At 39.9% G+C, this 23,684-nt stretch overlaps 1 protein-coding gene across 6 annotated transcripts in view; it reads right to left on the minus strand.

The window, feature by feature from the left end:
• Positions 1 to 6,049: 6,049 nt before the first annotated feature.
• The window catches only part of LOC134344374 (serine/threonine-protein phosphatase 6 regulatory ankyrin repeat subunit A), a 254,125-nt gene continuing 236,490 nt past the window's right edge, over positions 6,050 to 23,684 (minus strand). For all 6 annotated transcript variants that reach the window (XM_063044057.1, XM_063044056.1, XM_063044053.1 and 3 more), the window contains 4 exons: positions 23,168 to 23,250; positions 21,968 to 22,050; positions 9,844 to 9,935; positions 6,050 to 9,068 (listed from right to left, as the gene is read on the minus strand). In XM_063044057.1, the coding sequence (XP_062900127.1) occupies positions 8,782 to 9,068; positions 9,844 to 9,935; positions 21,968 to 22,050; positions 23,168 to 23,250 (545 nt within the window). In that variant the 3' untranslated portion in view covers positions 6,050 to 8,781. The remainder of the gene's footprint in view (positions 9,069 to 9,843; positions 9,936 to 21,967; positions 22,051 to 23,167; positions 23,251 to 23,684) is intronic.

Raw genomic sequence — 23,684 nt, forward strand, 5'->3', positions numbered from 1 at the left:
GGAAAGTTGTGCCGAGTGATACAATGTATATATCAAGAGATAAAAGAAAATTTTGTCTTCTGGAAATACCAATTTTAGAACAGTTCTCAGGAATGTAACACAAAGACCATCTGTATCCCTGAACCTGGCAAATCAGCAGGATTCTACGGCACATTTTAAAAAAAGATGGAACAGATGGAACTAAGGATAAAGTTGCTAATAGCACAGTTGCCAAGAAAGGACAGATTAAATTGTGGGATGTGCAAGTTGCCAACATTGGAGGAGTACAAAAGTCTCAAATAAATCAACACCTCAAGTAACTCTGGATTAAGAATTTTGCTTATCCAGGGATACATCAGAATTACCAACATAAGAAAGATCAAGTGCAAAGGGTTGTAGGCTGTCCAGTGCATATAGGACTACTGTTCAATGTTTACTGCCCAACTCAAAGCCTGTTGATTGTACCAGCATGACAGATCAGGAAGTTTCCTGCCGCACACTGAAATCACCATGCGCAGTGGAAAACAGCTCAGACTCTGTGACTGGTCTGTCTCCCTTGTTTCACTGACAATGCCCAATTCACATTAAAATCTGGATGAGCCAATGGGTTCTCCAAAATGTTAACAACTGTCACCACATTTCATATGTTGCTTTACCAAGTGTGAAGTACTTTAGGATGTGATATATATAAACAAACCAGCTGGTGGGATGATGGTTTTGTTTACATGAGATAATCATGGATCACCAGCAAATTTTTAATTAAACTATGCCTTACCTCTTGTATAACAGCAACAAAAAATGGTTACACAAGACTGAATCAGACAACTGATATGACAGACATCTCAGCCCTTTCTGTATTTTGTGTGTCTGGTTATAAAACCAAGGATTATGTAAGCCTTGTTTACTATACTGCTATATTTGCATCTACTTACGTGATAACTATAACTAACATTCTCAATTTCACACCCTATATTTACTGAACACTTCCCTAAATTGAAAATCATCTTCTTATCCTTGATCATCCCACTGGCCTTTCTCGCCTTCTGGAGTCGTTATCAATCTTCAGCAAAATGTAGCATCTCCAGCACTCTCCATAGAAAATGGCACTCCTAAAACAGAATCTTTGGAAAGCCAGTCCTCAATGATCTTGAACTCAGAAAGCAATGGCAGCAGATGTAGCCTTTCCAAATGTCCCTTCTACAATTGATCCAACCAGAATTATTCTCCAATTCCATATGCTAAATTGTTATATTAGTATTCCTTCAGTGTTATCGGGTCAAAATGTTGGAATTCCCTGTGATTTCCTCACAGAAACACCAAGATGACAATATATCAGGGAATGTAATGATACCCCACAGCAGGGTACTGATTGTGAAATATCGGTAGAACTGATTGATATCAAGAAACTGGCTGTGTTCAAGAAGGGAAAGCTTGGAGAATACACACCTATATATCAGTCTGTTTCTGGACAGAAAACTAATCCTAAAAGTAACCCTATGATCTCAAGGCCATTCCATGATCTGGCACAAAATATTGCCTGAATATACTTCTTAATCTGACAGATTTTCAATCTTCTTGGTAAGGAAATTGACAGAACTTGATTAAAAGAAACCACAGACAGGAAACAAGCAATTAAGAATAAATATTGGTGAATTTGTGGAATTTGTTGCCACATGCAGCCGTAGAGGTCAGGTCGTTGGGTGATATATGCAGAGATTGAAAGGTTCTTGATTAGACATGGTATCAAAAGTTACAGGGAGAAGACTGGGAAATGGGGTTGAGGAACAGATAGAGAAAAAGGATCAGCCATGATTGAATGGCAGAGCAGACTCGATGGGCCAGATGGCCTAATTCTGCTCCTATGTCTTATGGTCTAATATTTCAGTTCAATGTCGAAAGGTTGATGACCTGAAACATGAACTTTTTTTTCTCTCTCCATGGATACTGACTGACCTGATGAATATTTCCATCATTTACATTTCAGATTGACTCTGCCTTTTCAAAGAATAATTTAACACAATGAAGGTGAAAGCATTAAAATTCCATTATCTGTGGTAAATAGTAAATATTAAAACTTTAAATTATAACTCATAAATAGAAAATAGAAAAGGGAAAGTAAGGTAGTGCAAAAAAACCAAGAGGCAGGTCTGGATATTTGGAGGGTACGGCCCAGATCCAGGTCAGGATCTGTTCAGCAGTCTTATCACAGTTGGAAAGAGGCTGTTCTCAAATCTGGCCATCGATTTGTACTCCAGGGAGCATGAAGAGCAGAACCAAATATCGCTGTGATGATTATACGCTCTAGTATCAATTGTTTGGCGACAATAAAGTATAAAGTAAAGTACATTAAAGTCTTCTATTATAAGGTGATGTACAGGTAACAAATCTTGCAGCAGTTAATCAGCATGTGAAGAATGAATCTTGTAAGTAGGTTTTCTTGGCTGATGAGCATGCAAATCTCAATGCATTGAAATATAGTTTATATCTTATATAAACATTAATCTGTTTCAGCAGAGAAACAAAAGTATAAGACCGAAGGAATTTCCTTTGTGATTTAGGTTATCCTACGCATTTAATAAATGATGCTTTAAGTATAGTCACTTGTAATATTAAAAAGGCTGCCGTCAATTTGCATGGAAACTTCCCACGAACAGAGCAAAGAGGAAATAAGATTATTGAAGGGCAGCTGGAGAAAGTTTGATAATGTTTTTGAATCTTTAATGTTTACTTGATATTTGTTGAAGTTCTCATCCAAAAGATGACAAGTTTGTAAGCAGATGTGCCCCACAATAGTACAGTGTGCTCAATTACGTAACAAATCCACACCCTTCTAACTCGAGCAGAAATGTTACAAATGGAGAGACAGTTAAGAAATAAGAGGAATGTTTGGGTGGACTAAAACATAATGATAAAACTAATTTGCGAGGGGGATGGGACCCAGAGCGATAGAGCACTGAAAGAAGTGCATGGCGTAAAGCCAGATCTAACACACAGAGAGGCTTTGAGGAAAGAGAAGCAGAATAAACGGTGTAAAGACAGTAAGGTAGAAGGGCTGAAATGTGTGTACCTCAGTGCAAGAAGCATCAGGAACAAAGGTGATGAACTGAGAGCTTGGATACATACATGGAATTATGATGTAGTGGCCATTACAGAGACTTGGCTGGCACCAGGGCAGGAATGGATTCTCAATATTCCTGGATTTCAGTGCTTTAAAAGGGATAGAGGGTGGAAAAAGGGGAGGAGGGGTGGCATTACTGGTCAGGGATACTATTACAGCTACAGAAAGGGTGGGTAATGTAGCAGGATCCTCTTTTGAGTCAATATGGGTGGAAGTCAGGAACAGGAAGGGAGCAGTTACTCTACTGGGGGTATTCTATAGGCCCCCTGGTAGCAGCAGAGATACAGAGGAGCAGATTGGGAGGCAGATTTTGGAAAGGTGCAAAAATAACAGGGTTGTTATAATGGGTGACTTTAACTTCCCTAATATTGATTGGAACCTGATTAGTTCCAAGGGTTTAGATGGGGCAGAATTTGTTAAGTGATTCCTGTCACAGTATGTGGACAGGCCGACCAGGGGGAATGCCATGCTAGATCTAGTACTAGGTAATGAACCGGGTCAGGTCACAGATCTCTCAGTGGGTGAGCATCTGGGGGACAGTGACCACCGCTCCCTGGCCTTTATAATTATCATGGAAAAGGATAGAATCAAAGAGGACAGGAAAATTTTTAATTGGGGAAAGGCAAATTATGAGGCTATAAGGCTAGAACTTGCGGGTGAATTGGGATGATGTTTTTGCAGGGAAATGTACTATGGACATGTGGTCGATGTTTAGAGATCTCTTGCGGGATGTAAGGGATAAATTTGTCCCGGTAAGGAAGATAAAGAATGGTAGGGTGAAGGAACCATGGGTGCAAATGAGGTGGAAAATCTAGTCAGGAGGAAGAAGGCAGCATACATGAGGTTTAGGAAGCAAGGATCAGATGGGTCTATTGAGGAATATAGGGAAGCAAGAAAGGAGCTTAAGAAGGGGCTGAGAAGAGCAAGAAGGGGGCATGAGAAGGCCTTGGCGAGTAGGGTAAAGGAAAACCCCAAGGCATTCTTCAATTATGTGAAGAAAAAAAGGATGACAGGAGTGAAGGTAGGACCGAATAGAGATAAAGGTGGGAAGATGTGCCTGGATTCTGTGGAAGTGAGCGAGGTCAATGAATACCTCTCTTCGGTATTCACCAATGAGAGGGAACTTGATGATGGTGAAGACAATATGAGTGAGGTTGATGTTCTGGAGCATGCTGATATTAAGGGAGGGGAGGTGTTGGAGTTGTTGAAATACAATAGGACAGATAAGTCCCCGGGGCCTGACGGAATATTCCCCAGGCTGCTCCACGAGGCGAGAGAAGAGATTGCTGAGCCTCTGGCTAGGATCTTTATGTCCTCGTTGTCCACGGGAATGGTACCGGAGGATTGGAGGGAGGCGAATGTTGTCCCCTTGTTCAAAAAAGGTAGTAGGGATGGTCCGGGTAATTATAGACCAGTGAGCCTTACGTCTGTGGTGGGAAAACTGTTGGAAAAGATTCTTAGAGATAGGATCTATAGGCATTTAGAGAATCATGGTCTGATCAGGGACAGTCAGCGTGGCTTTGTGAAGGGCAGATCGTGTCTAACAAGCCTGATAGAGTTCTTTGAGGAGGGGACCAGGCATATAGATGAGGGTAGTGCAGTGGATGTGATCTATATGGATTTTAGTAAGGCATTTGACAAGGTTCCACACGGTAGGCTTATTCAGAAAGTTAGAAGGCATGGGATCCAGGGAAGTTTGGCCAGGTGGATTCAGAATTGGCTTGCCTGCAGAAGGCAGAGGGTGGTGGTGGAGGGAGTACATTCAGATTGGAGGATTGTGACTAGTGGTGTCCCACAAGGATCTGTTCTGGGACCTCTACTTTTCGTGATTTTTATTAACGACCTGGATGTGGGGGTAGAAGGGTGGGTTGGCAAGTTTGCAGACGACACAAAGGTTGGTGGTGTTGTAGATAGTGTAGAGGATTGTCAAAAATTGCAGAGAGACACTGATAGGATGCAGAAGTGGGCTGAGAAGTGGCAGATGGAGTTCAACCCGGAGAAGTGTGAGGTGGTACACTTTGGAAGGACAAACTCCAAGGCAGAGTACAAAGTAAATGGCAGGATACTTGGTAGTGTGGAGGAGCAGAGGGATCTCGGGATACATGTCCACAGATCCCTGAAAGTTGCCTCACAGGTGGATAGGGTAGTTAAGAAAGCTTATGGGGTGTTAGCTTTCATAAATCGAGGGATAGAGTTTAAGAGTCGCGATGTAATGATGCAGCTCTATAAAACTCTGGTTAGGCCACATTTGGAGTATTGTGTCCAGTTCTGGTCACCTCACTATAGGAAGGATGTGGAAGCATTGGAAAGGGTACAGAGGAGATTTACCAGGATGCTGCCTGGTTTAGAAAGTATGCATTATGATCAGAGATTAAGGGAGCTAGGGCTTTACTCTTTGGAGAGAAGGAGGATGAGAGGAGACATGATAGAGGTGTACAAGATAATAAGAGGATTAGATAGAGTGGATAGCCAGCGCCTCTGCCCCAGGGCACCACTGCTCAATACAAGAGGACATGGCTTTAAGTTAAGGGGTGGGAAGTTCAAGGGGGATATTAGAGGAAGACTTTTTACTCAGAGAATGGTTGGTGTGTGGAATGCACTGCCTGAGTCAGTGGTGGAGGCAGATACATTAGTGAAGTTTAAGAGACTACTAGACAGGTATATGGAGGAATCTAAGGTGGGGGCTAATATGGGAGGCAGGGTTTGAGGGTCGGCACAACATTGTGGGCTGAAGGGCCTGTACTGTGCTGTACTATTCTATGTTCTATGATATATTAGAAAGGTCATTTATATGGATTCTCTTTGTATCTTTTCCTTTCATGACAACTTAAAGTTACTAGAGAAAAGCCATAACATATAAAGAGACCCATCAATAAAAATAGCACAATTAATAAATATACCTCTGGTTGAAAACCCAATTTACCAAAATAAATCAATAATTTTTGGATTGTTATGCCTGTTATCCTGGCCATTTTTAATTCTTCCAAACCAATGTCATCATAAACACAACTTGTTTAAAATATTTATAACATTTTAATACACATGTATCTTAAGCAGCTTTTAAAAGAATTATACCAGATCTATAGATAGCATGAAGGTAAAGAAGTGAATGAATAATGCAACAATTTTTATGTGTAGATGGGGATTCTGAAATAAATATAATGAAAGCTAATGCAGAAGATGCCTGAGAAGCATTAGAGAAACTCAGCATGTATCAAACAAAGTTCTGAACAAGTTGTTTCTTGTTGACCCAGGAAACAGTTAGCTCACTGGGTGAACCAATAATAAGAGAAAAACCAGTATTAGTTATCAGCTGAAATTCACGTCTCTCATCTAGTTAAAATATCTAAAAGGAGATCTGTAATGGAGTACAAATGGAAGGTTTTCCTAAAAATCAGGATAAGTTACATTTCAGTTAACAAAGTGAAAAAAAACCACGGCTCAACAATTTTTTCAGTAAAAAATGGGAAAGGTATCTCAGGACAGACATCGCAGCAACAAGACTTCCATTATACAGGGCATCTTAATATGAAAAGACCTTTATATGCTTTAAATGTATGGGAAGTTGTAGTATTGTTTTTCTCAAGTTAAAGTGCATGATGCCATACAGAAAATTGTGTAGAATAGCAACCTACATTGTCAACTTAGAAAGTAAAATATTGAGAATTTTAGAATTCTAGTGCAGTCGCAAAATACTTGTAAAATATACACTAAACCACATACTTAATTACATACAACTCACGTCTGTTTTATTATCCATAAAATATACAATAATCTCAGCAATGTATTTAAAGAATGCAGGTAGGTAACCAAGCAGTCCCAATATCTATATACATGCTATATTCTTAACTTCAAAGAAATAAAACAAACTAGAAGGTACATTAAATCATAAATTTTGTCCCGTTTCACGCTTTGTCATTTTCAGAAATTAGTTTATACTTTATAGGATTCCAGTTATTAAAATAGGATGGTTTGATGGAAGATTTTTTAACGGTTGTTACCCGAGACTGCTGAAAAATCAGGCTAATTAAAAAAGTGGAATAACAAATAAAATTCATACAGTAGTTGACAACCAGTAAAGGAACTATTGAATGAAATGAACAGTAAACTTTTAAGAATGTAGTGATTTAAAAAGATTAAACTGAACTGAATCCAGTCATTAATAGTGCTCTCCAGGCCTGCTGTTTGGAATGAAACAAACTAAATATGATACACTTCAGGAGCACTATTTTAATTAATCTAATTTGTACCAAGTGGTGTTTTTTTTATACTAAAGAAACAACTATCCATTTGGGCAGATAACTGGAAAATGTCCTTTACAAACAGCTTTTTTAGTCTGAACTGAAGGGAAGTAAAACCAGTACTATCATGCTATAGCAGTGCAAACAGAATGAAAATGGTGCCCGCTTCAATGCCACTCATTACATTCTGGATTAATTCTTCCCACGTAGAAACTAATCAACAACAGGTAGCTAAGTATTGCCTATTTCACATGGGGTGTTGAGAAGAAGAAATGTCTTAACAGAGAAAATGGTCTGTTTTCATTCATAGCCCTCCCTGAATGCAGACAATAGAATAAAAACAGACAATAATGAAGGCACTGAAGTAATTGGAAACCAAGCACACAGTTGTATAAACATGACTTAAATAACTGCAAAATAGTTTATTATCTAAAAGGTGAAAAGCAGTTAGAAATGAAGATATCTACTCTGCAAGTCCAGGCAATCTTCCTTTCCAAGACTCCAACATTTTGTGGTATATTTTACCTCCAGAATCAATTAAATCTGAATTTTAAAATACCAATTATACTTCAAAATACACCTGTAAAATTAAGATTTGAGAAATGAAATATAATGGATAGCCTTTCACAACAACCTAGCAGATGTGTACATTAATTTATCCAACACTCTGGCTGCACCACATTCATTGGTCTTCAGTCAAACTAGGACAGTAGGGAAAAAGACGTGTTAGCTTTTTCAATATTCTATTCCTTTCCCTTCCCTCCCTATCACAACGCCTCTAGCATCGACATGCAAAACCAGTAGATCCAGAACTGATCTACAAATGTACATCAAAATCCTGAATAGTTTCACTTTAATACTGTCAAAGCAAAGTTCAAAGAGTTGTAGCTTGAGACATCTTCAGATACAGCCAAGTCTTTAAAATCTTTTACATAATTTTTTAAAAATCAGTTTATTTGGTCCCTTTGGCAAATCACCATGCAACTGAGTTATGTGATGTAGACCAGTTTTTTTTAAAATGCCATTTTCTTCACTAAATGGAGTAATGCCCTGGATTCAGGAATATTTGATTGCCCTTCCCCATTTAATTTAGATAGTGCTATTCCACCCAACTTATATAATCTTCTTCTTCAAACCATTAACCAGTGTAGACTGTTGAAATGGATCCTGGCACTAGAAATAGAAAGCATTAAAATAACATAAAATTGGCATTTATCACAAGAGCCTGTAGTTTCTTATATTGTCTACAAACTTCGAGCTGCTTGCATTTTGTTGTTCCATGGACCTGCAGTCTTCTGAGCCTTCTGATAAATTCATCTTTAAACATATAATGTACTTTTCCCACTTGGCTGACAAAGTTTAGAAGGCGCTCATATTAAAAACACCCATCTATTTATGGGCATGATGCAAGGGTTTTCATTGTGAAAACTGAAGTTAGTGCATTCAGTAGGTCTCTGAATCAGAATCATTTAGTTCATCATCTTCAGCATATGGATAACCATCTTCTCTGCCTATACTGTTCAAACTGCAGAAAGAACTATGGTCGCTTCTCATTATCGGTAGAGAATCAAAGGACACTGTCTTTGACGGATTGCTGTAATGATTAATGGTATTAAAACTTAGAGTAGGTAAAGTGCTGCTGGATGAAACAGGCATCATGGTGGCCAGAATGAGGGCTAAACAGTCTGCCACATCTTTATTTGGAGCACAGGCCAATGCAGGCGTGTAACCTAAAACAGAAAATTTTAAAAGAAAGATTATAAGTTTTTCTCTCTCCATTTATTACAATAATTCAATCCATTTCAAATTCTAAACAGTCTTCATTTTTATTTAAGTTAGCATTTGCAATTAATAAGAAATTTCATTAGAATTTATTAAAGGTTAGAGTAAATGTAGCAAAACAATTAAGAAATTTGATGAAAACATTAGAACAATTATGTAGCATTGTGCAAATTGTTAAGAATGATTTTTGACAATCAATACGATTAAAACAGATGAAAGATACAATTTCAAGAGTGGAGGCTCTAATCATAAGAGGAAAAAATCTCTTCAGTTAAGATCATTTTAAGTTGAATTTAGCATTAGAGAGAAGTAGTCTGTGCTTCAAGAAATTAGCTCCTTGGAAAGAAGGAAATAGAAGATTTTTGCAGTTCAGTATGCTCTCAATATAAAGGTTACTTGCTACATTTATTGTATTCCATCAATTTTAAACTGTACTGTGTGCTAAATACTGACATTGGTCTAGTGCCTTCCAACAAGGGCAAGAAAGTTACTGGACAGATTCTAGGTCGGGAATGAACAAACCTGACCAACTCGAAGGCTGATTATTATGAACTAAAGCCAAATTAGAATAATGGAACACACAATTACAAATTCATCCACAAATTCCTCCAGCATTACTTATCGATGTGAGCAGTTAGCTGCCAAAGTTCATTATACTTACTTATCAGATATTACTGTCATTTGAATATCAGCAAGATGAATTTAAAATGACTCGAAACTTACCATTTTCATCTACAGCCAGTACACTGGCCCCTTTGCTTAGAAGCTCTTGCACAACCACAGTAAGTCCATTGCGTGCCGCAACATGTAATGGTCTGTAGAAAAGGAAAATTTGCAATTTTTCTAGAGAATCTTACAGCATAGAAACAGGCTATTCAGCCCAACTCATCCATACTGACCAGTAGGCATCCTTTTAAATTAACCCTATTACCAAGCACTTGGTTCACAGCCCTCTATACTCAATGGATTCAAGTGTTCATCTTGATATTTCTTTCATGCTGTCAGTGACTCAGCTTTAACTGTTCTCTCAGGCAGAGCATTCCAGCTCTTACCACTGTCTGAGTGAGACAGGTCCCCCTCATAATCTCTTATTCACCCACACCCCTAGCTTAAACATACACCCTCTGACTTTATCTACCTCTGATATGGGGAAAGTTTCCTGCAGTTTAGTCTATCTATACCCTTCAATTTTATATGCCACATACATCCTCTCTTAACCTCCTCTGCTCCAGGGAGAAAAGACCTTGTTGTTCCTCCATCTCTTCTCATAACTGAACTGTTCCATCCCAGAGTATATCCTGCTAAATTATTACTTAATTAGGACTGTTGTCAAACAGTTTCTAACATGCATCAGTTGTGTGCACTTGCATGCTGTTAAACACTGCACTGTGCCTAGATTGAACAGTTTTTAAATAGCATCAGTGGTGCGTGTGTTTAAAAATTAGTGATTTTTGTCACTAATAGTTTGCAAGAAGTTAGTAGTACAACAATTCAGAACTGTTTTGCTCACTGTGGTTTCAAGCATTCAGGCTTTAGATGCCAAAAACATCAGCAAATGAAAATGAAAGGAATTTTATTACTTCAATAAATTAGGAACTATGAAGAATTTGAAGATATTGACAATCATGAATGTTACAATGAAAATGAAGACTTGGAGGATGCAATCATCGAAAGCATTGTATGAAGGGAGTCATTATCTGCACCAGGTATCTGCTGATTTTGTTCATTCACAGTCAATCAAAAGAAAACAGCAGCATACACTGGATGAATTCCTCTGATGATATCTATTAGAGACTAATACAGTTTTATAGTACTGTAGTAGTATTCTAATTTGTTCTGTATTTCTTTTAAATACATAATTTGTTACTCAGTTAAATAGCAATTTGTCCTTTTATACCCTTTTGATGAAACGTTGGAAAATTGGGAGCAGCCGCTTAATTGGACCAAAATATACTGGTCCCAATGTGTCCCAATTCACTGGAATCTTCTGTATTTCCGAAGTCCCTACTATTCATGGTGTATGTTCTAGCCTCATTAATGCTCAGAAAATGTAACACCTCACATGTATCCACATTAAATTCCAAATGTTATATTAAATCTATTTCACTAAAACATAAATATCACTCTGCAGCCTAAGACAATCTTTCACACTATTAACAACTCCGCCAATCTTCATGTCATCCACGAACTTACTGATCATGACTTCGACATCCAAGTCATTCACAAGTACATTACAAACAACAAGGGTCCCAACAACAAACTTTATGGGACACAGGCATCCAATCACAAAACAACTCTCTATTCTGTCCTTTTATTGCCAAACCAATTTTGGAACTTCTTGAGCTTGTCTCCGTGTGGGTTCTTATCAAAGGCTACAGTGAAACCAAGTAAATCATATTCGCTATCTTATCAAAGTTCAAAGCAAATTTTATTATCAGAGTACATACATGTCACCACATACAACCCTAAGATTCTTCTTCAGCAGGCACATTTTGCGAATCTATTGAACAGTAACTGTAAACAGGATCAATGGACAACAAACAGTGCAAATGCAGATATAAACAAAGAGCAATAAATAATGAGTATGAAATAACAAGATAAAAGAGTCCTTGAATCAGTGTAGTTATCCCTTTTGTTCAAGAGCCTGATGGTTGAGGGGTAGTAATTGTTCTTGAATGTGCTGGTGCGAGTCCTGAGGCACCTGTACCTTCTACATGATGTTAGCAATGAGAAAAGAGCATTGATTGGTTGGTGAGTTTCTGTAGCCTTTCCTACAGCAATGTTTCATGTCGATGTGTTCAATGGTTGGGAGGGTTTTATCTGTGATATAGAGGGCTGAATCCACAACCTTTTGTAGGATTTTCCACTCAAAGGCATTGGTGTTCCCCTACCAGGCCATAATGCAGCCAGTCAGCACACTTTCCACCACACATCTATAGAAGTTTGCCAAGGTTTTTACTGACATGCTGAATCTCCTGAGGAAATAGAGGTGGTACCAGGCTTTCCTCACAATAATATTTATATGATGGGTCCAGGACAGGTCCTCTGAGATATTGACACCCAGTAAGTTAATGTTAATGACCCTCTTCATCTTTGATCCTCTGAAGATTACTGGCTCATTGACCTCTGTTTTCCTTCTCTGAAGTCCACAATCAATTCCTTGGTCTTAGTGACATTGAGTGAGAGGTTGTTGTTGTTGTTGTTACACCATTCAGCCAAGTTTTCAATCTCTCTCCTGTAAGCTGATTCATCACCACTTTTGATACAGCCCACAACAGTGGTGTCATCATCAAACTTGTATATGGTTTTGCTGCTGCACTTAGCCATATAGTCAAGGGTGTAAAGCGAGTAGAGCTGGGGCGAAGTACAAATCCCTGCAGTGCACCTGTGCTAATTGAGACCATGGAGATGTTTTTGCCAATCCAAACTGACTGGGGTCTACAAGTGAGGAAATCCAGAATCCAAGGGGGTATAGAGGCCCAGGTCTTGGAGTTTACTGATCAGTTTTGAGGGGATGATGGTGTTAAATGCTGTGCTGTAATTGAGAGAGCATTCCGATGTATGCATCTTTGCTGTCCAGATGTTCCAGGGCTGTATGAAGAGCCAACGAGATAGCATCTACTGTAGCCCCATGGCTTTGTAGGTGGATTGGAGCAGATCTAAGTGGCCACTCGGACAGGAGCTGATGTGCACTAACACCAACCTCTCAAAACACGTCATCACAGTGGATGTAAGTGCCACTGAGCGGTAGTCATTTAGACAGATTGCTATGCTCTTGGGCATCAGTGTAATTGAGGCCTGTCTGAAGCAGGTGGGTACCACACACGGCCAGAGCAAGTGGTTGAAGATATCTGTGAATACACCAGCCAGTTAGTCATCACAGGTCTTCAGTACTCAGCCAGGTACTCTGTCTGGACCAGATGCTTTCCTTGGATTCACTCTCTTGAAGGCAGACTGCAAGTCATCTTCAGAGACTGAGACCAAAGGATCATTGGGAGACATAGGGGTACACGATGGTTTCTCACTGTTCTGGTGATCAAAGCAAGCAAAGAAGGCATTGAGCTCATCTGGAAGTGAAGCTCTTCTGTCCCCAGTGTCGCAAGATGTAACTTTGTAGGAGGTTATGGCACTCAAACCCTGCCACAGCTGTTGACCATCCCTCATTGATTCCAGTCCAGTACTAAATCTCAACCTTGCCCAAGAGATGTCTTTCTGGAGATCATACCTGCATCTCTTGTAGCGTTCTCGATCTCCAGACTTGAATACCTCTGATCTGGCTCTCTACAGATTTTGGATTTCATTGTTCATCCAGGGCTTCTGATTGCAAAAAACCGTGGACGATTTCATAGGGACACACTCATCCACAACTGCTTTAATAAAGTCGGTAATGACCCTGGTGTAGTCATTCAGGTCCTCGGATGAGTTCTTGAACACGGCCCAGTCCACTGACTCAAGGCAATCCTGTAATTGTTTCTCTGCCTCCTGCGACCACCTCTTAGTTGTCTTGATCTCTGGAGCCTTGCACTTTAGGCTCTGTCTGTATGCAGATAGTAGGAGTACAGCCAAATAATCCGACTTGCAATATGTGGTCTTGGGAAGGAACGATAGGCATTCCTTATCATAGTGTAGCAGTGTCGAGTGTATTGGGACCTCTGCTGCAACAGGTTACATGTTGGTGATAATTGGGCAGTGTTTTCTTGAAACAAACCTGATTAAAGTCACTGATTATAATTTGAAATGCGTCAGGATGGGCTGTTTTTTGCCTGCAAACAACATTGTGCAATTTCACAAGTGCTTGCTTATAATCAAGACCTGTGGTGGTATGTAAATTGCGGTCAGGATCATAAATGAAAACTTCTGAGGCAAATAGAATGGTCTATATTTAAGCCGTTCTAAGTCATGGTAACAAGAAGCCGACATAACCTCAATGTCTGTGCACCAGTGAGAACTGACTAAAAAGCACACGCCGCCATTTTTTTTCTTACTAGTGTTCATGGTTTGATCCATTCTGAAAATCACAAAACCGTCCAGTTGTGCCACTGCATTCCAGTATATCAATGCGACAAACAATTGAAATCCGCCTCATCTGCCTCTGATACAGCAGCCTTGCCCTGGGATCATCAATCTTATTCTTCAGTACTGCACATTCGGCAACAAGATACTAGGTAGAGTAGGTCCCATCTCTCTATGCTTCAGCCTGGTTTGAATTCTGCCTCTCCTGCCGTGTTTTCAGCCATAGCGTTGACCCTTAAAGGGGCCGTGCCTAACTGTTCCATTGGAGACGTGACTTTTGCTCCACGCTTAACTGTCAAACGTGAGATCTGAAGATCATTGATGGAATTTCGTAGTCTGTTGTTGAGGAAAGTAGTTCAAAAGGAGCATATTTAAGAGGAAACATGGTACAATTTCTTGCAGCCCACACAAAGTCACTGATGTACGCTGGCACCATCTTAGTCACAGATCAACACACTTTAATCAGAATCAGTATTAGGTTTATTATCACTGACATAGGGCACCACAGAAACATAGTGGTTAGTGTGAAGCTATTACAGCTCTGGGTGACAGAGTTCGGTGTTCATTTCCAACGCTGTCTGGAAGGAGTTTGTACGCTCTCCCCATAACCATGTGGGTTTTCTCTGGGTACTCTGGTTTCCTCCCACAGTCCAAAGGCGCACTGCTAGTTAGGTTAATTGGTCAGTGTAAATTGTCTTGTGAATAGTCTAGGGTTAAATAGGAGGGCCTGTTCTGTGCTGTATCTCTAAACAAATAAATAAAGCCATGTTGGTTCTGTGATCAGTCCTTGCCTTTCCAAGTGATCATTCATCCTCTCCCCTCAGACTTTTTTCCAGCATCTTCACTACTACTGATGGTCTATAATTATGAGGATTTTCACTGCTTGAAAAGGGAGACCATGTTTGCTGTTCTCCAGTCTTGTGGAGCAATGACTTAAAAATCTCAGCTAGTGCCCAGCAATCTCTTTCCTTGTCTCGTGCATCAATGTTGGATAAATCCCATTTGGATATCCTTAATCTTGTATCAAGCCATCTCTTTATTTATGGAGACCTTCCCCAGTCTTTCACCTACTCCTTCTCCAACTACAGAGTCCGTTTCTTTTGTGAGTGCTGATAAAATTGTTCATTTAGGACCCCAACTTTTACCGTCATATACCTATACCAACCCAAGCACAGATTAAACCTATTCTTCCTAATGGGCCAAACTTTTTCCATTCTTTTCCCCTTAACATATTGAGAGAATAACTTCAGGTTTATAGAAACATAGAAAACCTACAGCACAATACAGGCTCTTCGGCCCTCAAAGCCGTGCCGAATATGTCGTTACTTTAGAAATTACCTAGGGTTACCCATAGCCCTCTATTTTTCTGAGCTCCATGTACCTGTCCAGGAATCTCTTAAAAGACCCTATCGTAGCCGCCTCCACCGCCATCGCCAGCAGCCCGTTCCACGCACTCACCACTCTCTGTGTAAAAAACCTACCCCTGACATCTCTTCTGTACCTACTTCCAAACACCTTAAAAGTGTGCCCTCTCATGTTAGCCATTGCAGCCCTGGGAAAAAGCCTCTGACTATCCACACGATCAATGCCTCTCTTTTATTTATCTATTTCTTGTGACATATTATTATTTCGAATTTTGCTTTAAAGCTTCTCCCTAGAGTTTTTACACTTCTGACAGGCCTCCCTTCTCAATAGTTTCCTATAATTGTCAAGCTTCTTTTTTTCCCTCTTGACGCAACCCTCGACGTTCCTCAACATCCGAGGTTCCTGACACTTATTACACTGGGCTTTGACTCCTTAGGAGACATGTTGGCCTTCAGCTCTTGTTATTTCTCTTGTACAGTGGCATGCAAAAGTTTGGGCACCCCGGTCAAAATTTCTGTTACTGTGAATAGCTAAGCGAGTAAAAGTTAAACTGATTTCCAAAAGGCATAAAGTTGCTGAACACCTACGCCCTGTCCGCCAGAGAAAGCAGGATCTCCCAGTGGCCACACATTTTAATTCCACGTCCCATTCCCATTCTGATATGTCTATCCACGGCCTCCTCTACTGTAAAGATGAAGCCACACTCAGGTTGGAGGAACAACACGTTATATTCTGTCTGGGTAGCCTCCAACCTGAAGGCATGAACATTAACTTCTCTAACTTCCCCTAATGCCCCACCTCCCCTTTGTACCCCATCCGTTATTTATTTATATACACACATTCTTTCACTCTCTCTCCTTTTTCTCCCTCTGTCCCTCTCACTATACTCCTTGCCCATCCTCTGGGTTTTCCCCCCCCTCCCCCTTTTCCTTCTCCCTGGGCCTCCTGTCCTATGATCCTCTCATATCCCTTTTGCCAATCACCTGTCCAGCTCTTGGCTCCATCCCTCCCCCTCCTGTCTTCTCCTGTCATTTTGGATCTCCCCCTCCTCCTCCCACTTTCAAATCTCTTACTAGCTCTTCTTTCAATTAGTCCTGACGAAGGGTCTTGGCCCGAAACGTCGACTGTACCTCTTCCTAGAGATGCTGACTGGCCTGCTGTGTTCACCAGCAACTTTGATGTGTGTTGCTTGAAATTCCAGCATCTGCAGAATTCCTTGTGTTTGTTAAAGGTAACACATTTCTTTAATATTTTAAGCAAGAAAACTTTTTATTTCCATCTTTTACAGTTTCAAAATAGCAAGAAAGGAAAAGGGCCCGAAGCAAAAGTTTGGGCACCCTGCATGGCGTACTTAGTAACACCCCCTCTGGCAAGTATCACAGCATATAAACGCTTTTTGTAGCCAGCTAAGAGTCTTTCAATTCGTGTATGAGGGATTTTCACCCATTCTTCCTTGCAAAAGGCTTCTAGTTCTGTGAGATTCTAGGGCCGTCTTGCATGCATTGCTCTTCTGAGGTCTATCCACAGATTCTCGATGATGTTTAGGTTGGGGGACTGTGAGGAACATGGCAAAACCTTCAACTTGCGCCCCTTGAGGTAGTCCATCGTGGATTTTGAAGTGTGTTTAGGTTCATTATCCTGTTGTAGAAGCCATCCTCTTTCCATCTTCAGCTTTTTTACAGATGGTGTGATGTTTGCTTCCAGAATTTGCTGGTATTTAATTGAATTCATTCTTCCCTCTACCAGTAAATGTTCCCTGTGCCACTAGCTGCAACACAAGCCCAAAGCATGACTCCCGTGCTTAACAGTTGGAGAGGGGTTCTTTTCATGAAACTCTGCACCCTTTTTTTCTGCAAATATACCTTTGCTCATTATGGCCAAAAAGTTCTATTTTAACTTCATCAGTCCACAGGACTTGTTTCCAAAATGCATCAGGCTTGTTTAGAAGTTCCTTTGAACCTTTTGAATAGAACTTTTTGGCCACAATGAGCAAAAGTATTTTTGGAGAAAAAAGGGTGCAGAATTTCATGTAAAGAACCCCTCTCCAACTATTAAGTATGGGGGGTGGATCCATCATGCTTTGGGCTTGTGCTGCAGCCAGTGGCATGGGGAACATTTACTGGTAGAGGGAAGAATGAATTCAATTAAGTACCAGAAAATTCTGGAAGCAAACATCACACTGTTTGTAAAAAAAAAGCCGAAGATGAAAAGAGGATGGCTTCTACAACAGGATAATGATCCTAAACACACCTCAAAATCCACAATGGACTACCTCAAGAGGCGCAAGCTGAAGGTTTTGCCGTGGCCCTCAACAATCCCCTGACCTAAACATCGAGAAGCTGTAGACAGACCTCAAAAGAGCAATGCATGCACAACGGCCCAACAATCTCACAGAACTAGAAGCCTTTTGCAAGGAAGAATGGGCAAAAACCCCCAAACAAAAATTGCAAGACTCTTAGCTGGCTACAAAAAGCGTTTACAAGCTGTGATACTTGCCAAAGGGGGTGTTACTAAGTACTGCCATGGAGAGTGCCCAAATTTTTGCTTTGGGCCCTTTTCCTTTTTTGTTATTTTGAAACTGTAAACGATGGAAATAAAAAAGTTTTCTTGCTTAAGATATTAAAGAAATGTATCATCTTTAACTTCATGCCTTTTGGATATCAGTTCATCTTTTACTCACTTAGCTATTCACAGTAACAGAAAATTTTGACCAGGGGTGCCCAAACTTTTGCATGCTATTGTAAATGCTTCCCAGGGTGTAGATATAGACTTACCTGCAAGTAGATTGTCCCAGTCTGCCTTTGCTTGGTCCTCCATTCTATCCTCAATTTACGAGCTTAATTATTGGCTCATCCCTATCTTTTTCCATTAACATTTAAAAATATACAGAGATATGCCCACCATCTGCAGAATGTTACCACGACACTCCCTCCACTTGAAACTACATTAGCCAACATCCATAAGACAGAGGAGCAGAATTAGGCCATTTGGCCCATCGAGTCTGCTCTATCATTCAATCATGGCTGGTCCTTTTTTCCCCTCCTCAACGTCATTCCCTTGCCTTCTCCCCATAACCACTGGTGCCATGTCCAATCAAGAACCTATCAATCTCTGCCTTAACTACACCCAACGACCTGGCCTCCACAGCTGCCTATGGTAACAAATTCACCACCCTCTGGCTAAAGAAATTTCTCTGCAATCCTGTTTGAAATGGACTCCCCTCTATCCTGAGGCTGTGCCCTCTTGTCCTAGACTCCCTCACTATGGGAAACATCCTTTCTACATCTACTCTGTCTAGGCCTTTCAATATTTGAAAGGCTTCAATGAGATCCTCCCTCATCCTTCTAAATTCCAGCGAGTATAGACCCAGAGCCTTCAACGTTCCTCGTATGATAACCCTTTCATTCTCGAAATCATCCTTGTGAACCGCCTCTGGACCCTTTCCAAATCTTCTTCCTTCCCTGGTCTATCTACATAGTCATAGTCATACTTCATTGATCCTGGGGGAAATTGGTTTTCATTACAGTTGCACCATAAATAATAAATAGTAATAGAACCATAAATAATTAAATAGTAATATGTAAATTATGCCAATATATTATGAAATAATTCCAGGACCAGCCTATTGGCTCAGGGTGTCTGACCCTCCAAGGGAGGAGTTGTAAAGTTTGATGGCCACAGGCAGGAATGACTTCCTATGACGCTCTGTGCTGCATCTCGGTGGAATGAGTCTCTGGCTGAATGTACTCCTGTGCCCACACAGTACATTAGGTAGTGGATGGGAGACATTGACCAAGATGGCATGCAACTTAGACAGTATCCCCTTTTCAGACACCACCGTGAGAGAGTCCAGTTCCATCCCCACAACATCACTGGCCTTACGGATGAGTTTGTTGATTTTATTGGTGTCTGCTACCCTCAGCCTGCTGCCCCAGCACACAACAACAAACATGATAGCACTGGCCACCACAGACTCATAGAACATCCTCAGCATCGTCTGGCAGATGTTAAAGGATCTCAGTCTCCTCAGGAAGTAGAGACGGCTCTGACCCTTCTTGTAGACAGCCTCAGTGTTCTTTGACTAGTCCAGTTTATTGTCAATACGTATCCCCAGGTATTTGTAATCCTCCACCATGTCCACACTGACCCCCTGGATGAAAACAGGGGTCACCGGTACGTTAGCTCTCCTCAGGTCTACCACCAGCTCCTTAGTCTTTTTCACATTAAGCTGCAGATAATTCTGCTCACACCATGTGACAAAGTTTCCTACAGTAGCCCTGTACTCAGCCTCATCTCCCTTGCTGATGCATTCAACTGTGGCAGAGTCATCCGAAAACTTCTGAAGATGACAAGACTCTGTGCAGTAGTTGAAGTCCGAGGTGTAAATGGTGAAGAGAAAGGGAGACAAGACAGTCCCCTGTGGAGCCCCAGTGCTGCTGATCACTCTGTCGGACACACAGTGTTGCAAGCACACGTACTGTGGTCTGCCAGTCAGGTAATCAAGAATCCATGATACCAGGGAAGCATCCACCTGCATCGCTGTCAGCTTCTCCCCCAGCAGAGCAGGGCGGATGGTGTTGAACGCACTGGAGAAGCCAAAAATGACCCTCACAGTGCTCGCTGGCTTGTCCAGGTGGGCGTAGACACGGTTCAGCAGGTAGATGATACTGAGTCAAAAAGCACTCCAAGATGGACCTCAATAATTCTGGCCCCTCGGTCCCAGCAATACTAAGGCAATCCCAGAGGCCATTATATGACTGCGCAATTATATCTTTATGTAGGACAATGCAAGAAAATAGTTTCACTAACAATGAAAAAAAAAGAAATTGCAAATGCCGGAAATCTCACATTAAAAACTCAGCAGGTCAGACAGTTTGTGGAAAGAGAAACTGTTAATGTTTTGGGTTTGTGACCTCTTTCCAATACTGGTGGTTCAGATGGAGGCTCACAAACTCAATCATTGACGTTTCTCTGTCCACTTTCATTGGCAATACTTCTATCAGTCTTGGATTCATGGAAAATCTCATATATGGGCGACCAGCCATTACTGTATATCTGCACATGACTGGATAAAATGTTTTCAGATTTTAAAATGTTCTGATGACATTTATTATCTAACATCATCAGGTATTTGTAGTATTCTTTTTAATTCGAAGTTTTAAGATCTACCATTTTATGTCATGATATAATAAAGATTTTATTAAACAAAGAAATACATGTAATTCAGAAGCAAATGGAGTGCTGGAAATAGTTAACAACTTAGGGCACATATTTCCCCTTTATTTTCATCATTCAAGGCCCCAAATGATATACAAAGTTTGCTATAGGTACAGTTCACAATACAGCTTACTGTACTTCAAGGAGACCAAACAGACTGATTGACATTTTACACAACCCCTCCACTGATGTGCCTGTGATGTGCCAAATCTGTTCCTACAGCCTTCAGTTCCTTTATCGTTCAAATATTTAAATAAGGAAAAACACCTAACCTTTCTATTGCCCTTCCAGACTCTAACACGGGAATTCATTAATTTTGCAATGCTGTTTGACTGTTCTATCTAAACATCCTGTATTTATTCTTAAATGTGCAAACACAGAAAATACTGGAAAACAAACTTAGCAGGTCAGACAGCATGTAGAACATTTAAAACATAGGAGGTGACCATTTGGCCTGTTGTGCCTGTGGCAGATGACAAAGAGTGCCTTAATTCCAATTGCAGTTTCTAATATGTGGTGCAGGTGAATTACATGAGGAGGGTTACTGCCTTCAGCATCCTTTTAAGGAGAGAGAAAAAGACTTTTAGGTCAGCGACCTTTCATTAGCTTGAACCATAACTCTTTCTGAATTGCTATTGGAAGAAAAAAAGGAACAGTAGGATGCAGCACTAATTGGGTAAGATTTTCTGGCTTTAGAACTGTTGTGTTGTTTTGATTATTTTAGGTTTGCTAACCAGAGCTACAAGCTTCCTAGAATGGGCCAATATAGAAATTATGATTCTGATGAAACCTAAAGAAAGTTTGCATGAGCATTTCATTCTTTTAATTTAATTGTTTTTTTCACTTACCTTTCACCAGATTTTATTGATATTGATCTAAAGAACTGTAGTTTTCAAAACATGGTGTAGATATAAAACCTACACAGTGCTTGTCTGCCATACATTTCGGAATTTACTTTGTAGTGACTACATGCAGTTAAAATTTACCATTAAGTTATGTGAGGCACCAGGCAGTCAACAATTCTATGAAACCAACTTATTAATGGAAGTATTTTTTAAAACCGGCCAATCTGCTTGTTTTCCTCTCTAAAAAAGTGTAACTAACTGCCACCTGACATCCATCATTGGCTAATAACCAACATCAAAAGATTATAAATATTCTTTGAGAGCATAAAGACAAAAAAAATTTTAACATCTATCAATGAGGAAGTGAAATATTTAATTTTTCTTTAACAAATATCCAAAATACTTACGTTTGTAATGATGTATTTGTTGCATTTATGAGGCTTCTGTCAACAATCTTCTCCAGTATTAACAAGGCACTATTTTCATGACCCTAAAATAAAATTTTGATTTTAACACTGTAAATCTTACCAGCAAATCTATACTCTATTAAATTGTCTGTGTAGAAGTGCATACCTGAAGAACAATGGCTATGAATCATGTGGGGAAAAGTGAGATTAAGTTGGGAAGCTGTTTTCAACTATAAAAGGCATAAAGAGCTGAATGACTTTTCCGTGTAAGCACTCATTATTTCTTTAATTTATTATTTTTAGTTATTGGTTCTACACTGTATTATTCATTTTTTGCTTGTTTCAGTTTCTAATTTTAAAAAACGATGATGAACTGTGTCCAATCCAACACGAAACTGCAAACAGTGAGGGATTAACTTCTAAATGCAAACAAAATACTGCGGTTATCTCATAAAAGATAAGGAATGGAAGGCTGAAAAAACAAACAGATTTTGCTCACGTCTTTCAGTGTACAAAAGGTTATCAAAATGCAAAAATCTTGTTCCTTCTGCATAGACATGAACATTTTATATTTTTGTCAATGTCCAGTAGAAGAATGATACAAAATATAACCACGCACAATGCCAAATGCTAAATCTTAACCTGCTCTCTGGAAACCTATACTACTTAGAAGTTCTGCTCATGCTCCTATTATCAAATTACAACTAGGATTTCAAATATTAGTTAAAATATTGATTGTGTCAATATGTGGGCTGACATTATTTTTGCTTTGATGAGAGCTATGATGGTGGTGGATGGTATATCAGTCAGTTCAATTAGATCATAGGCAAGAGCAGGCTATCAAACCAATGTTAAAATAATCCTTCAATTTGAAGTCAAATTGATTCTGTTTGAGAAACTGAACATATGGGAATCAACAGCAAACCACTGCTCAGCAGTGTAAATTTAATTCTCTACGGTCTCTGCCTTTCAGCAACAGATATTAGGGAAAGAATAAACAAATGTAAAATATACAAGACAATGACTTTTAAGGCAAGGAGACAGAATTAGAAGATCAAAATGCCAATATTACAAAGATTGTGGAGTTTCAAACAGGAAACATTGTTTCATTAAAATAAAAGAATTGCTAAACATCTACCAATATTCAATGTTAGAAATGTGTAAAATTTCAGTTTTGCAAGGTTTAAGTTTGACACCTACCTTACTACAGGCCAAATGGAGAGCTGTATTCTTGCTCGCATCCTGCAGCGTAAGATTGGCTTTTGCGCTGCTAACTAATACCTCTAAATAAAAGAGATTTGTGCATTGGCATTTTTAATTTCAGCACATGGACTGCATTAAAATAACAATTCGTTAATATGGAAGTTTGATTTATTAAACTAATTATTTATTAAAAACAATCATACCTGAGTTCAACAAGCCCTAAAACCTGGGCCTCTGTACCCCCCTATGTAACTGGAACCTTGGCTTCCTCACTGGGAGACCACAGTCAGTGTGGATGTCAAACAACATCTCCTCCTCACTGACAATCAACACTGGCGCACCTTAGGGATGCTTGCTTTGCCCACTGCTCTATTCTCTCTACACCCACAATTCCGGGCTAGGCACAGCTCAAACACCATCTATTAATTTGTCGAAAACACAATTATTGTTGGCAGAACTTCAGATGGTGACAAAAGGACATACGGGAGTGAGGTAGATCAGCTAGTTGAGTAGT

Source organism: Mobula hypostoma, chromosome 3, assembly GCF_963921235.1.
Source record: "Mobula hypostoma chromosome 3, sMobHyp1.1, whole genome shotgun sequence".
NCBI classification, from domain to species: Eukaryota; Metazoa; Chordata; class Chondrichthyes; order Myliobatiformes; family Myliobatidae; genus Mobula; species Mobula hypostoma.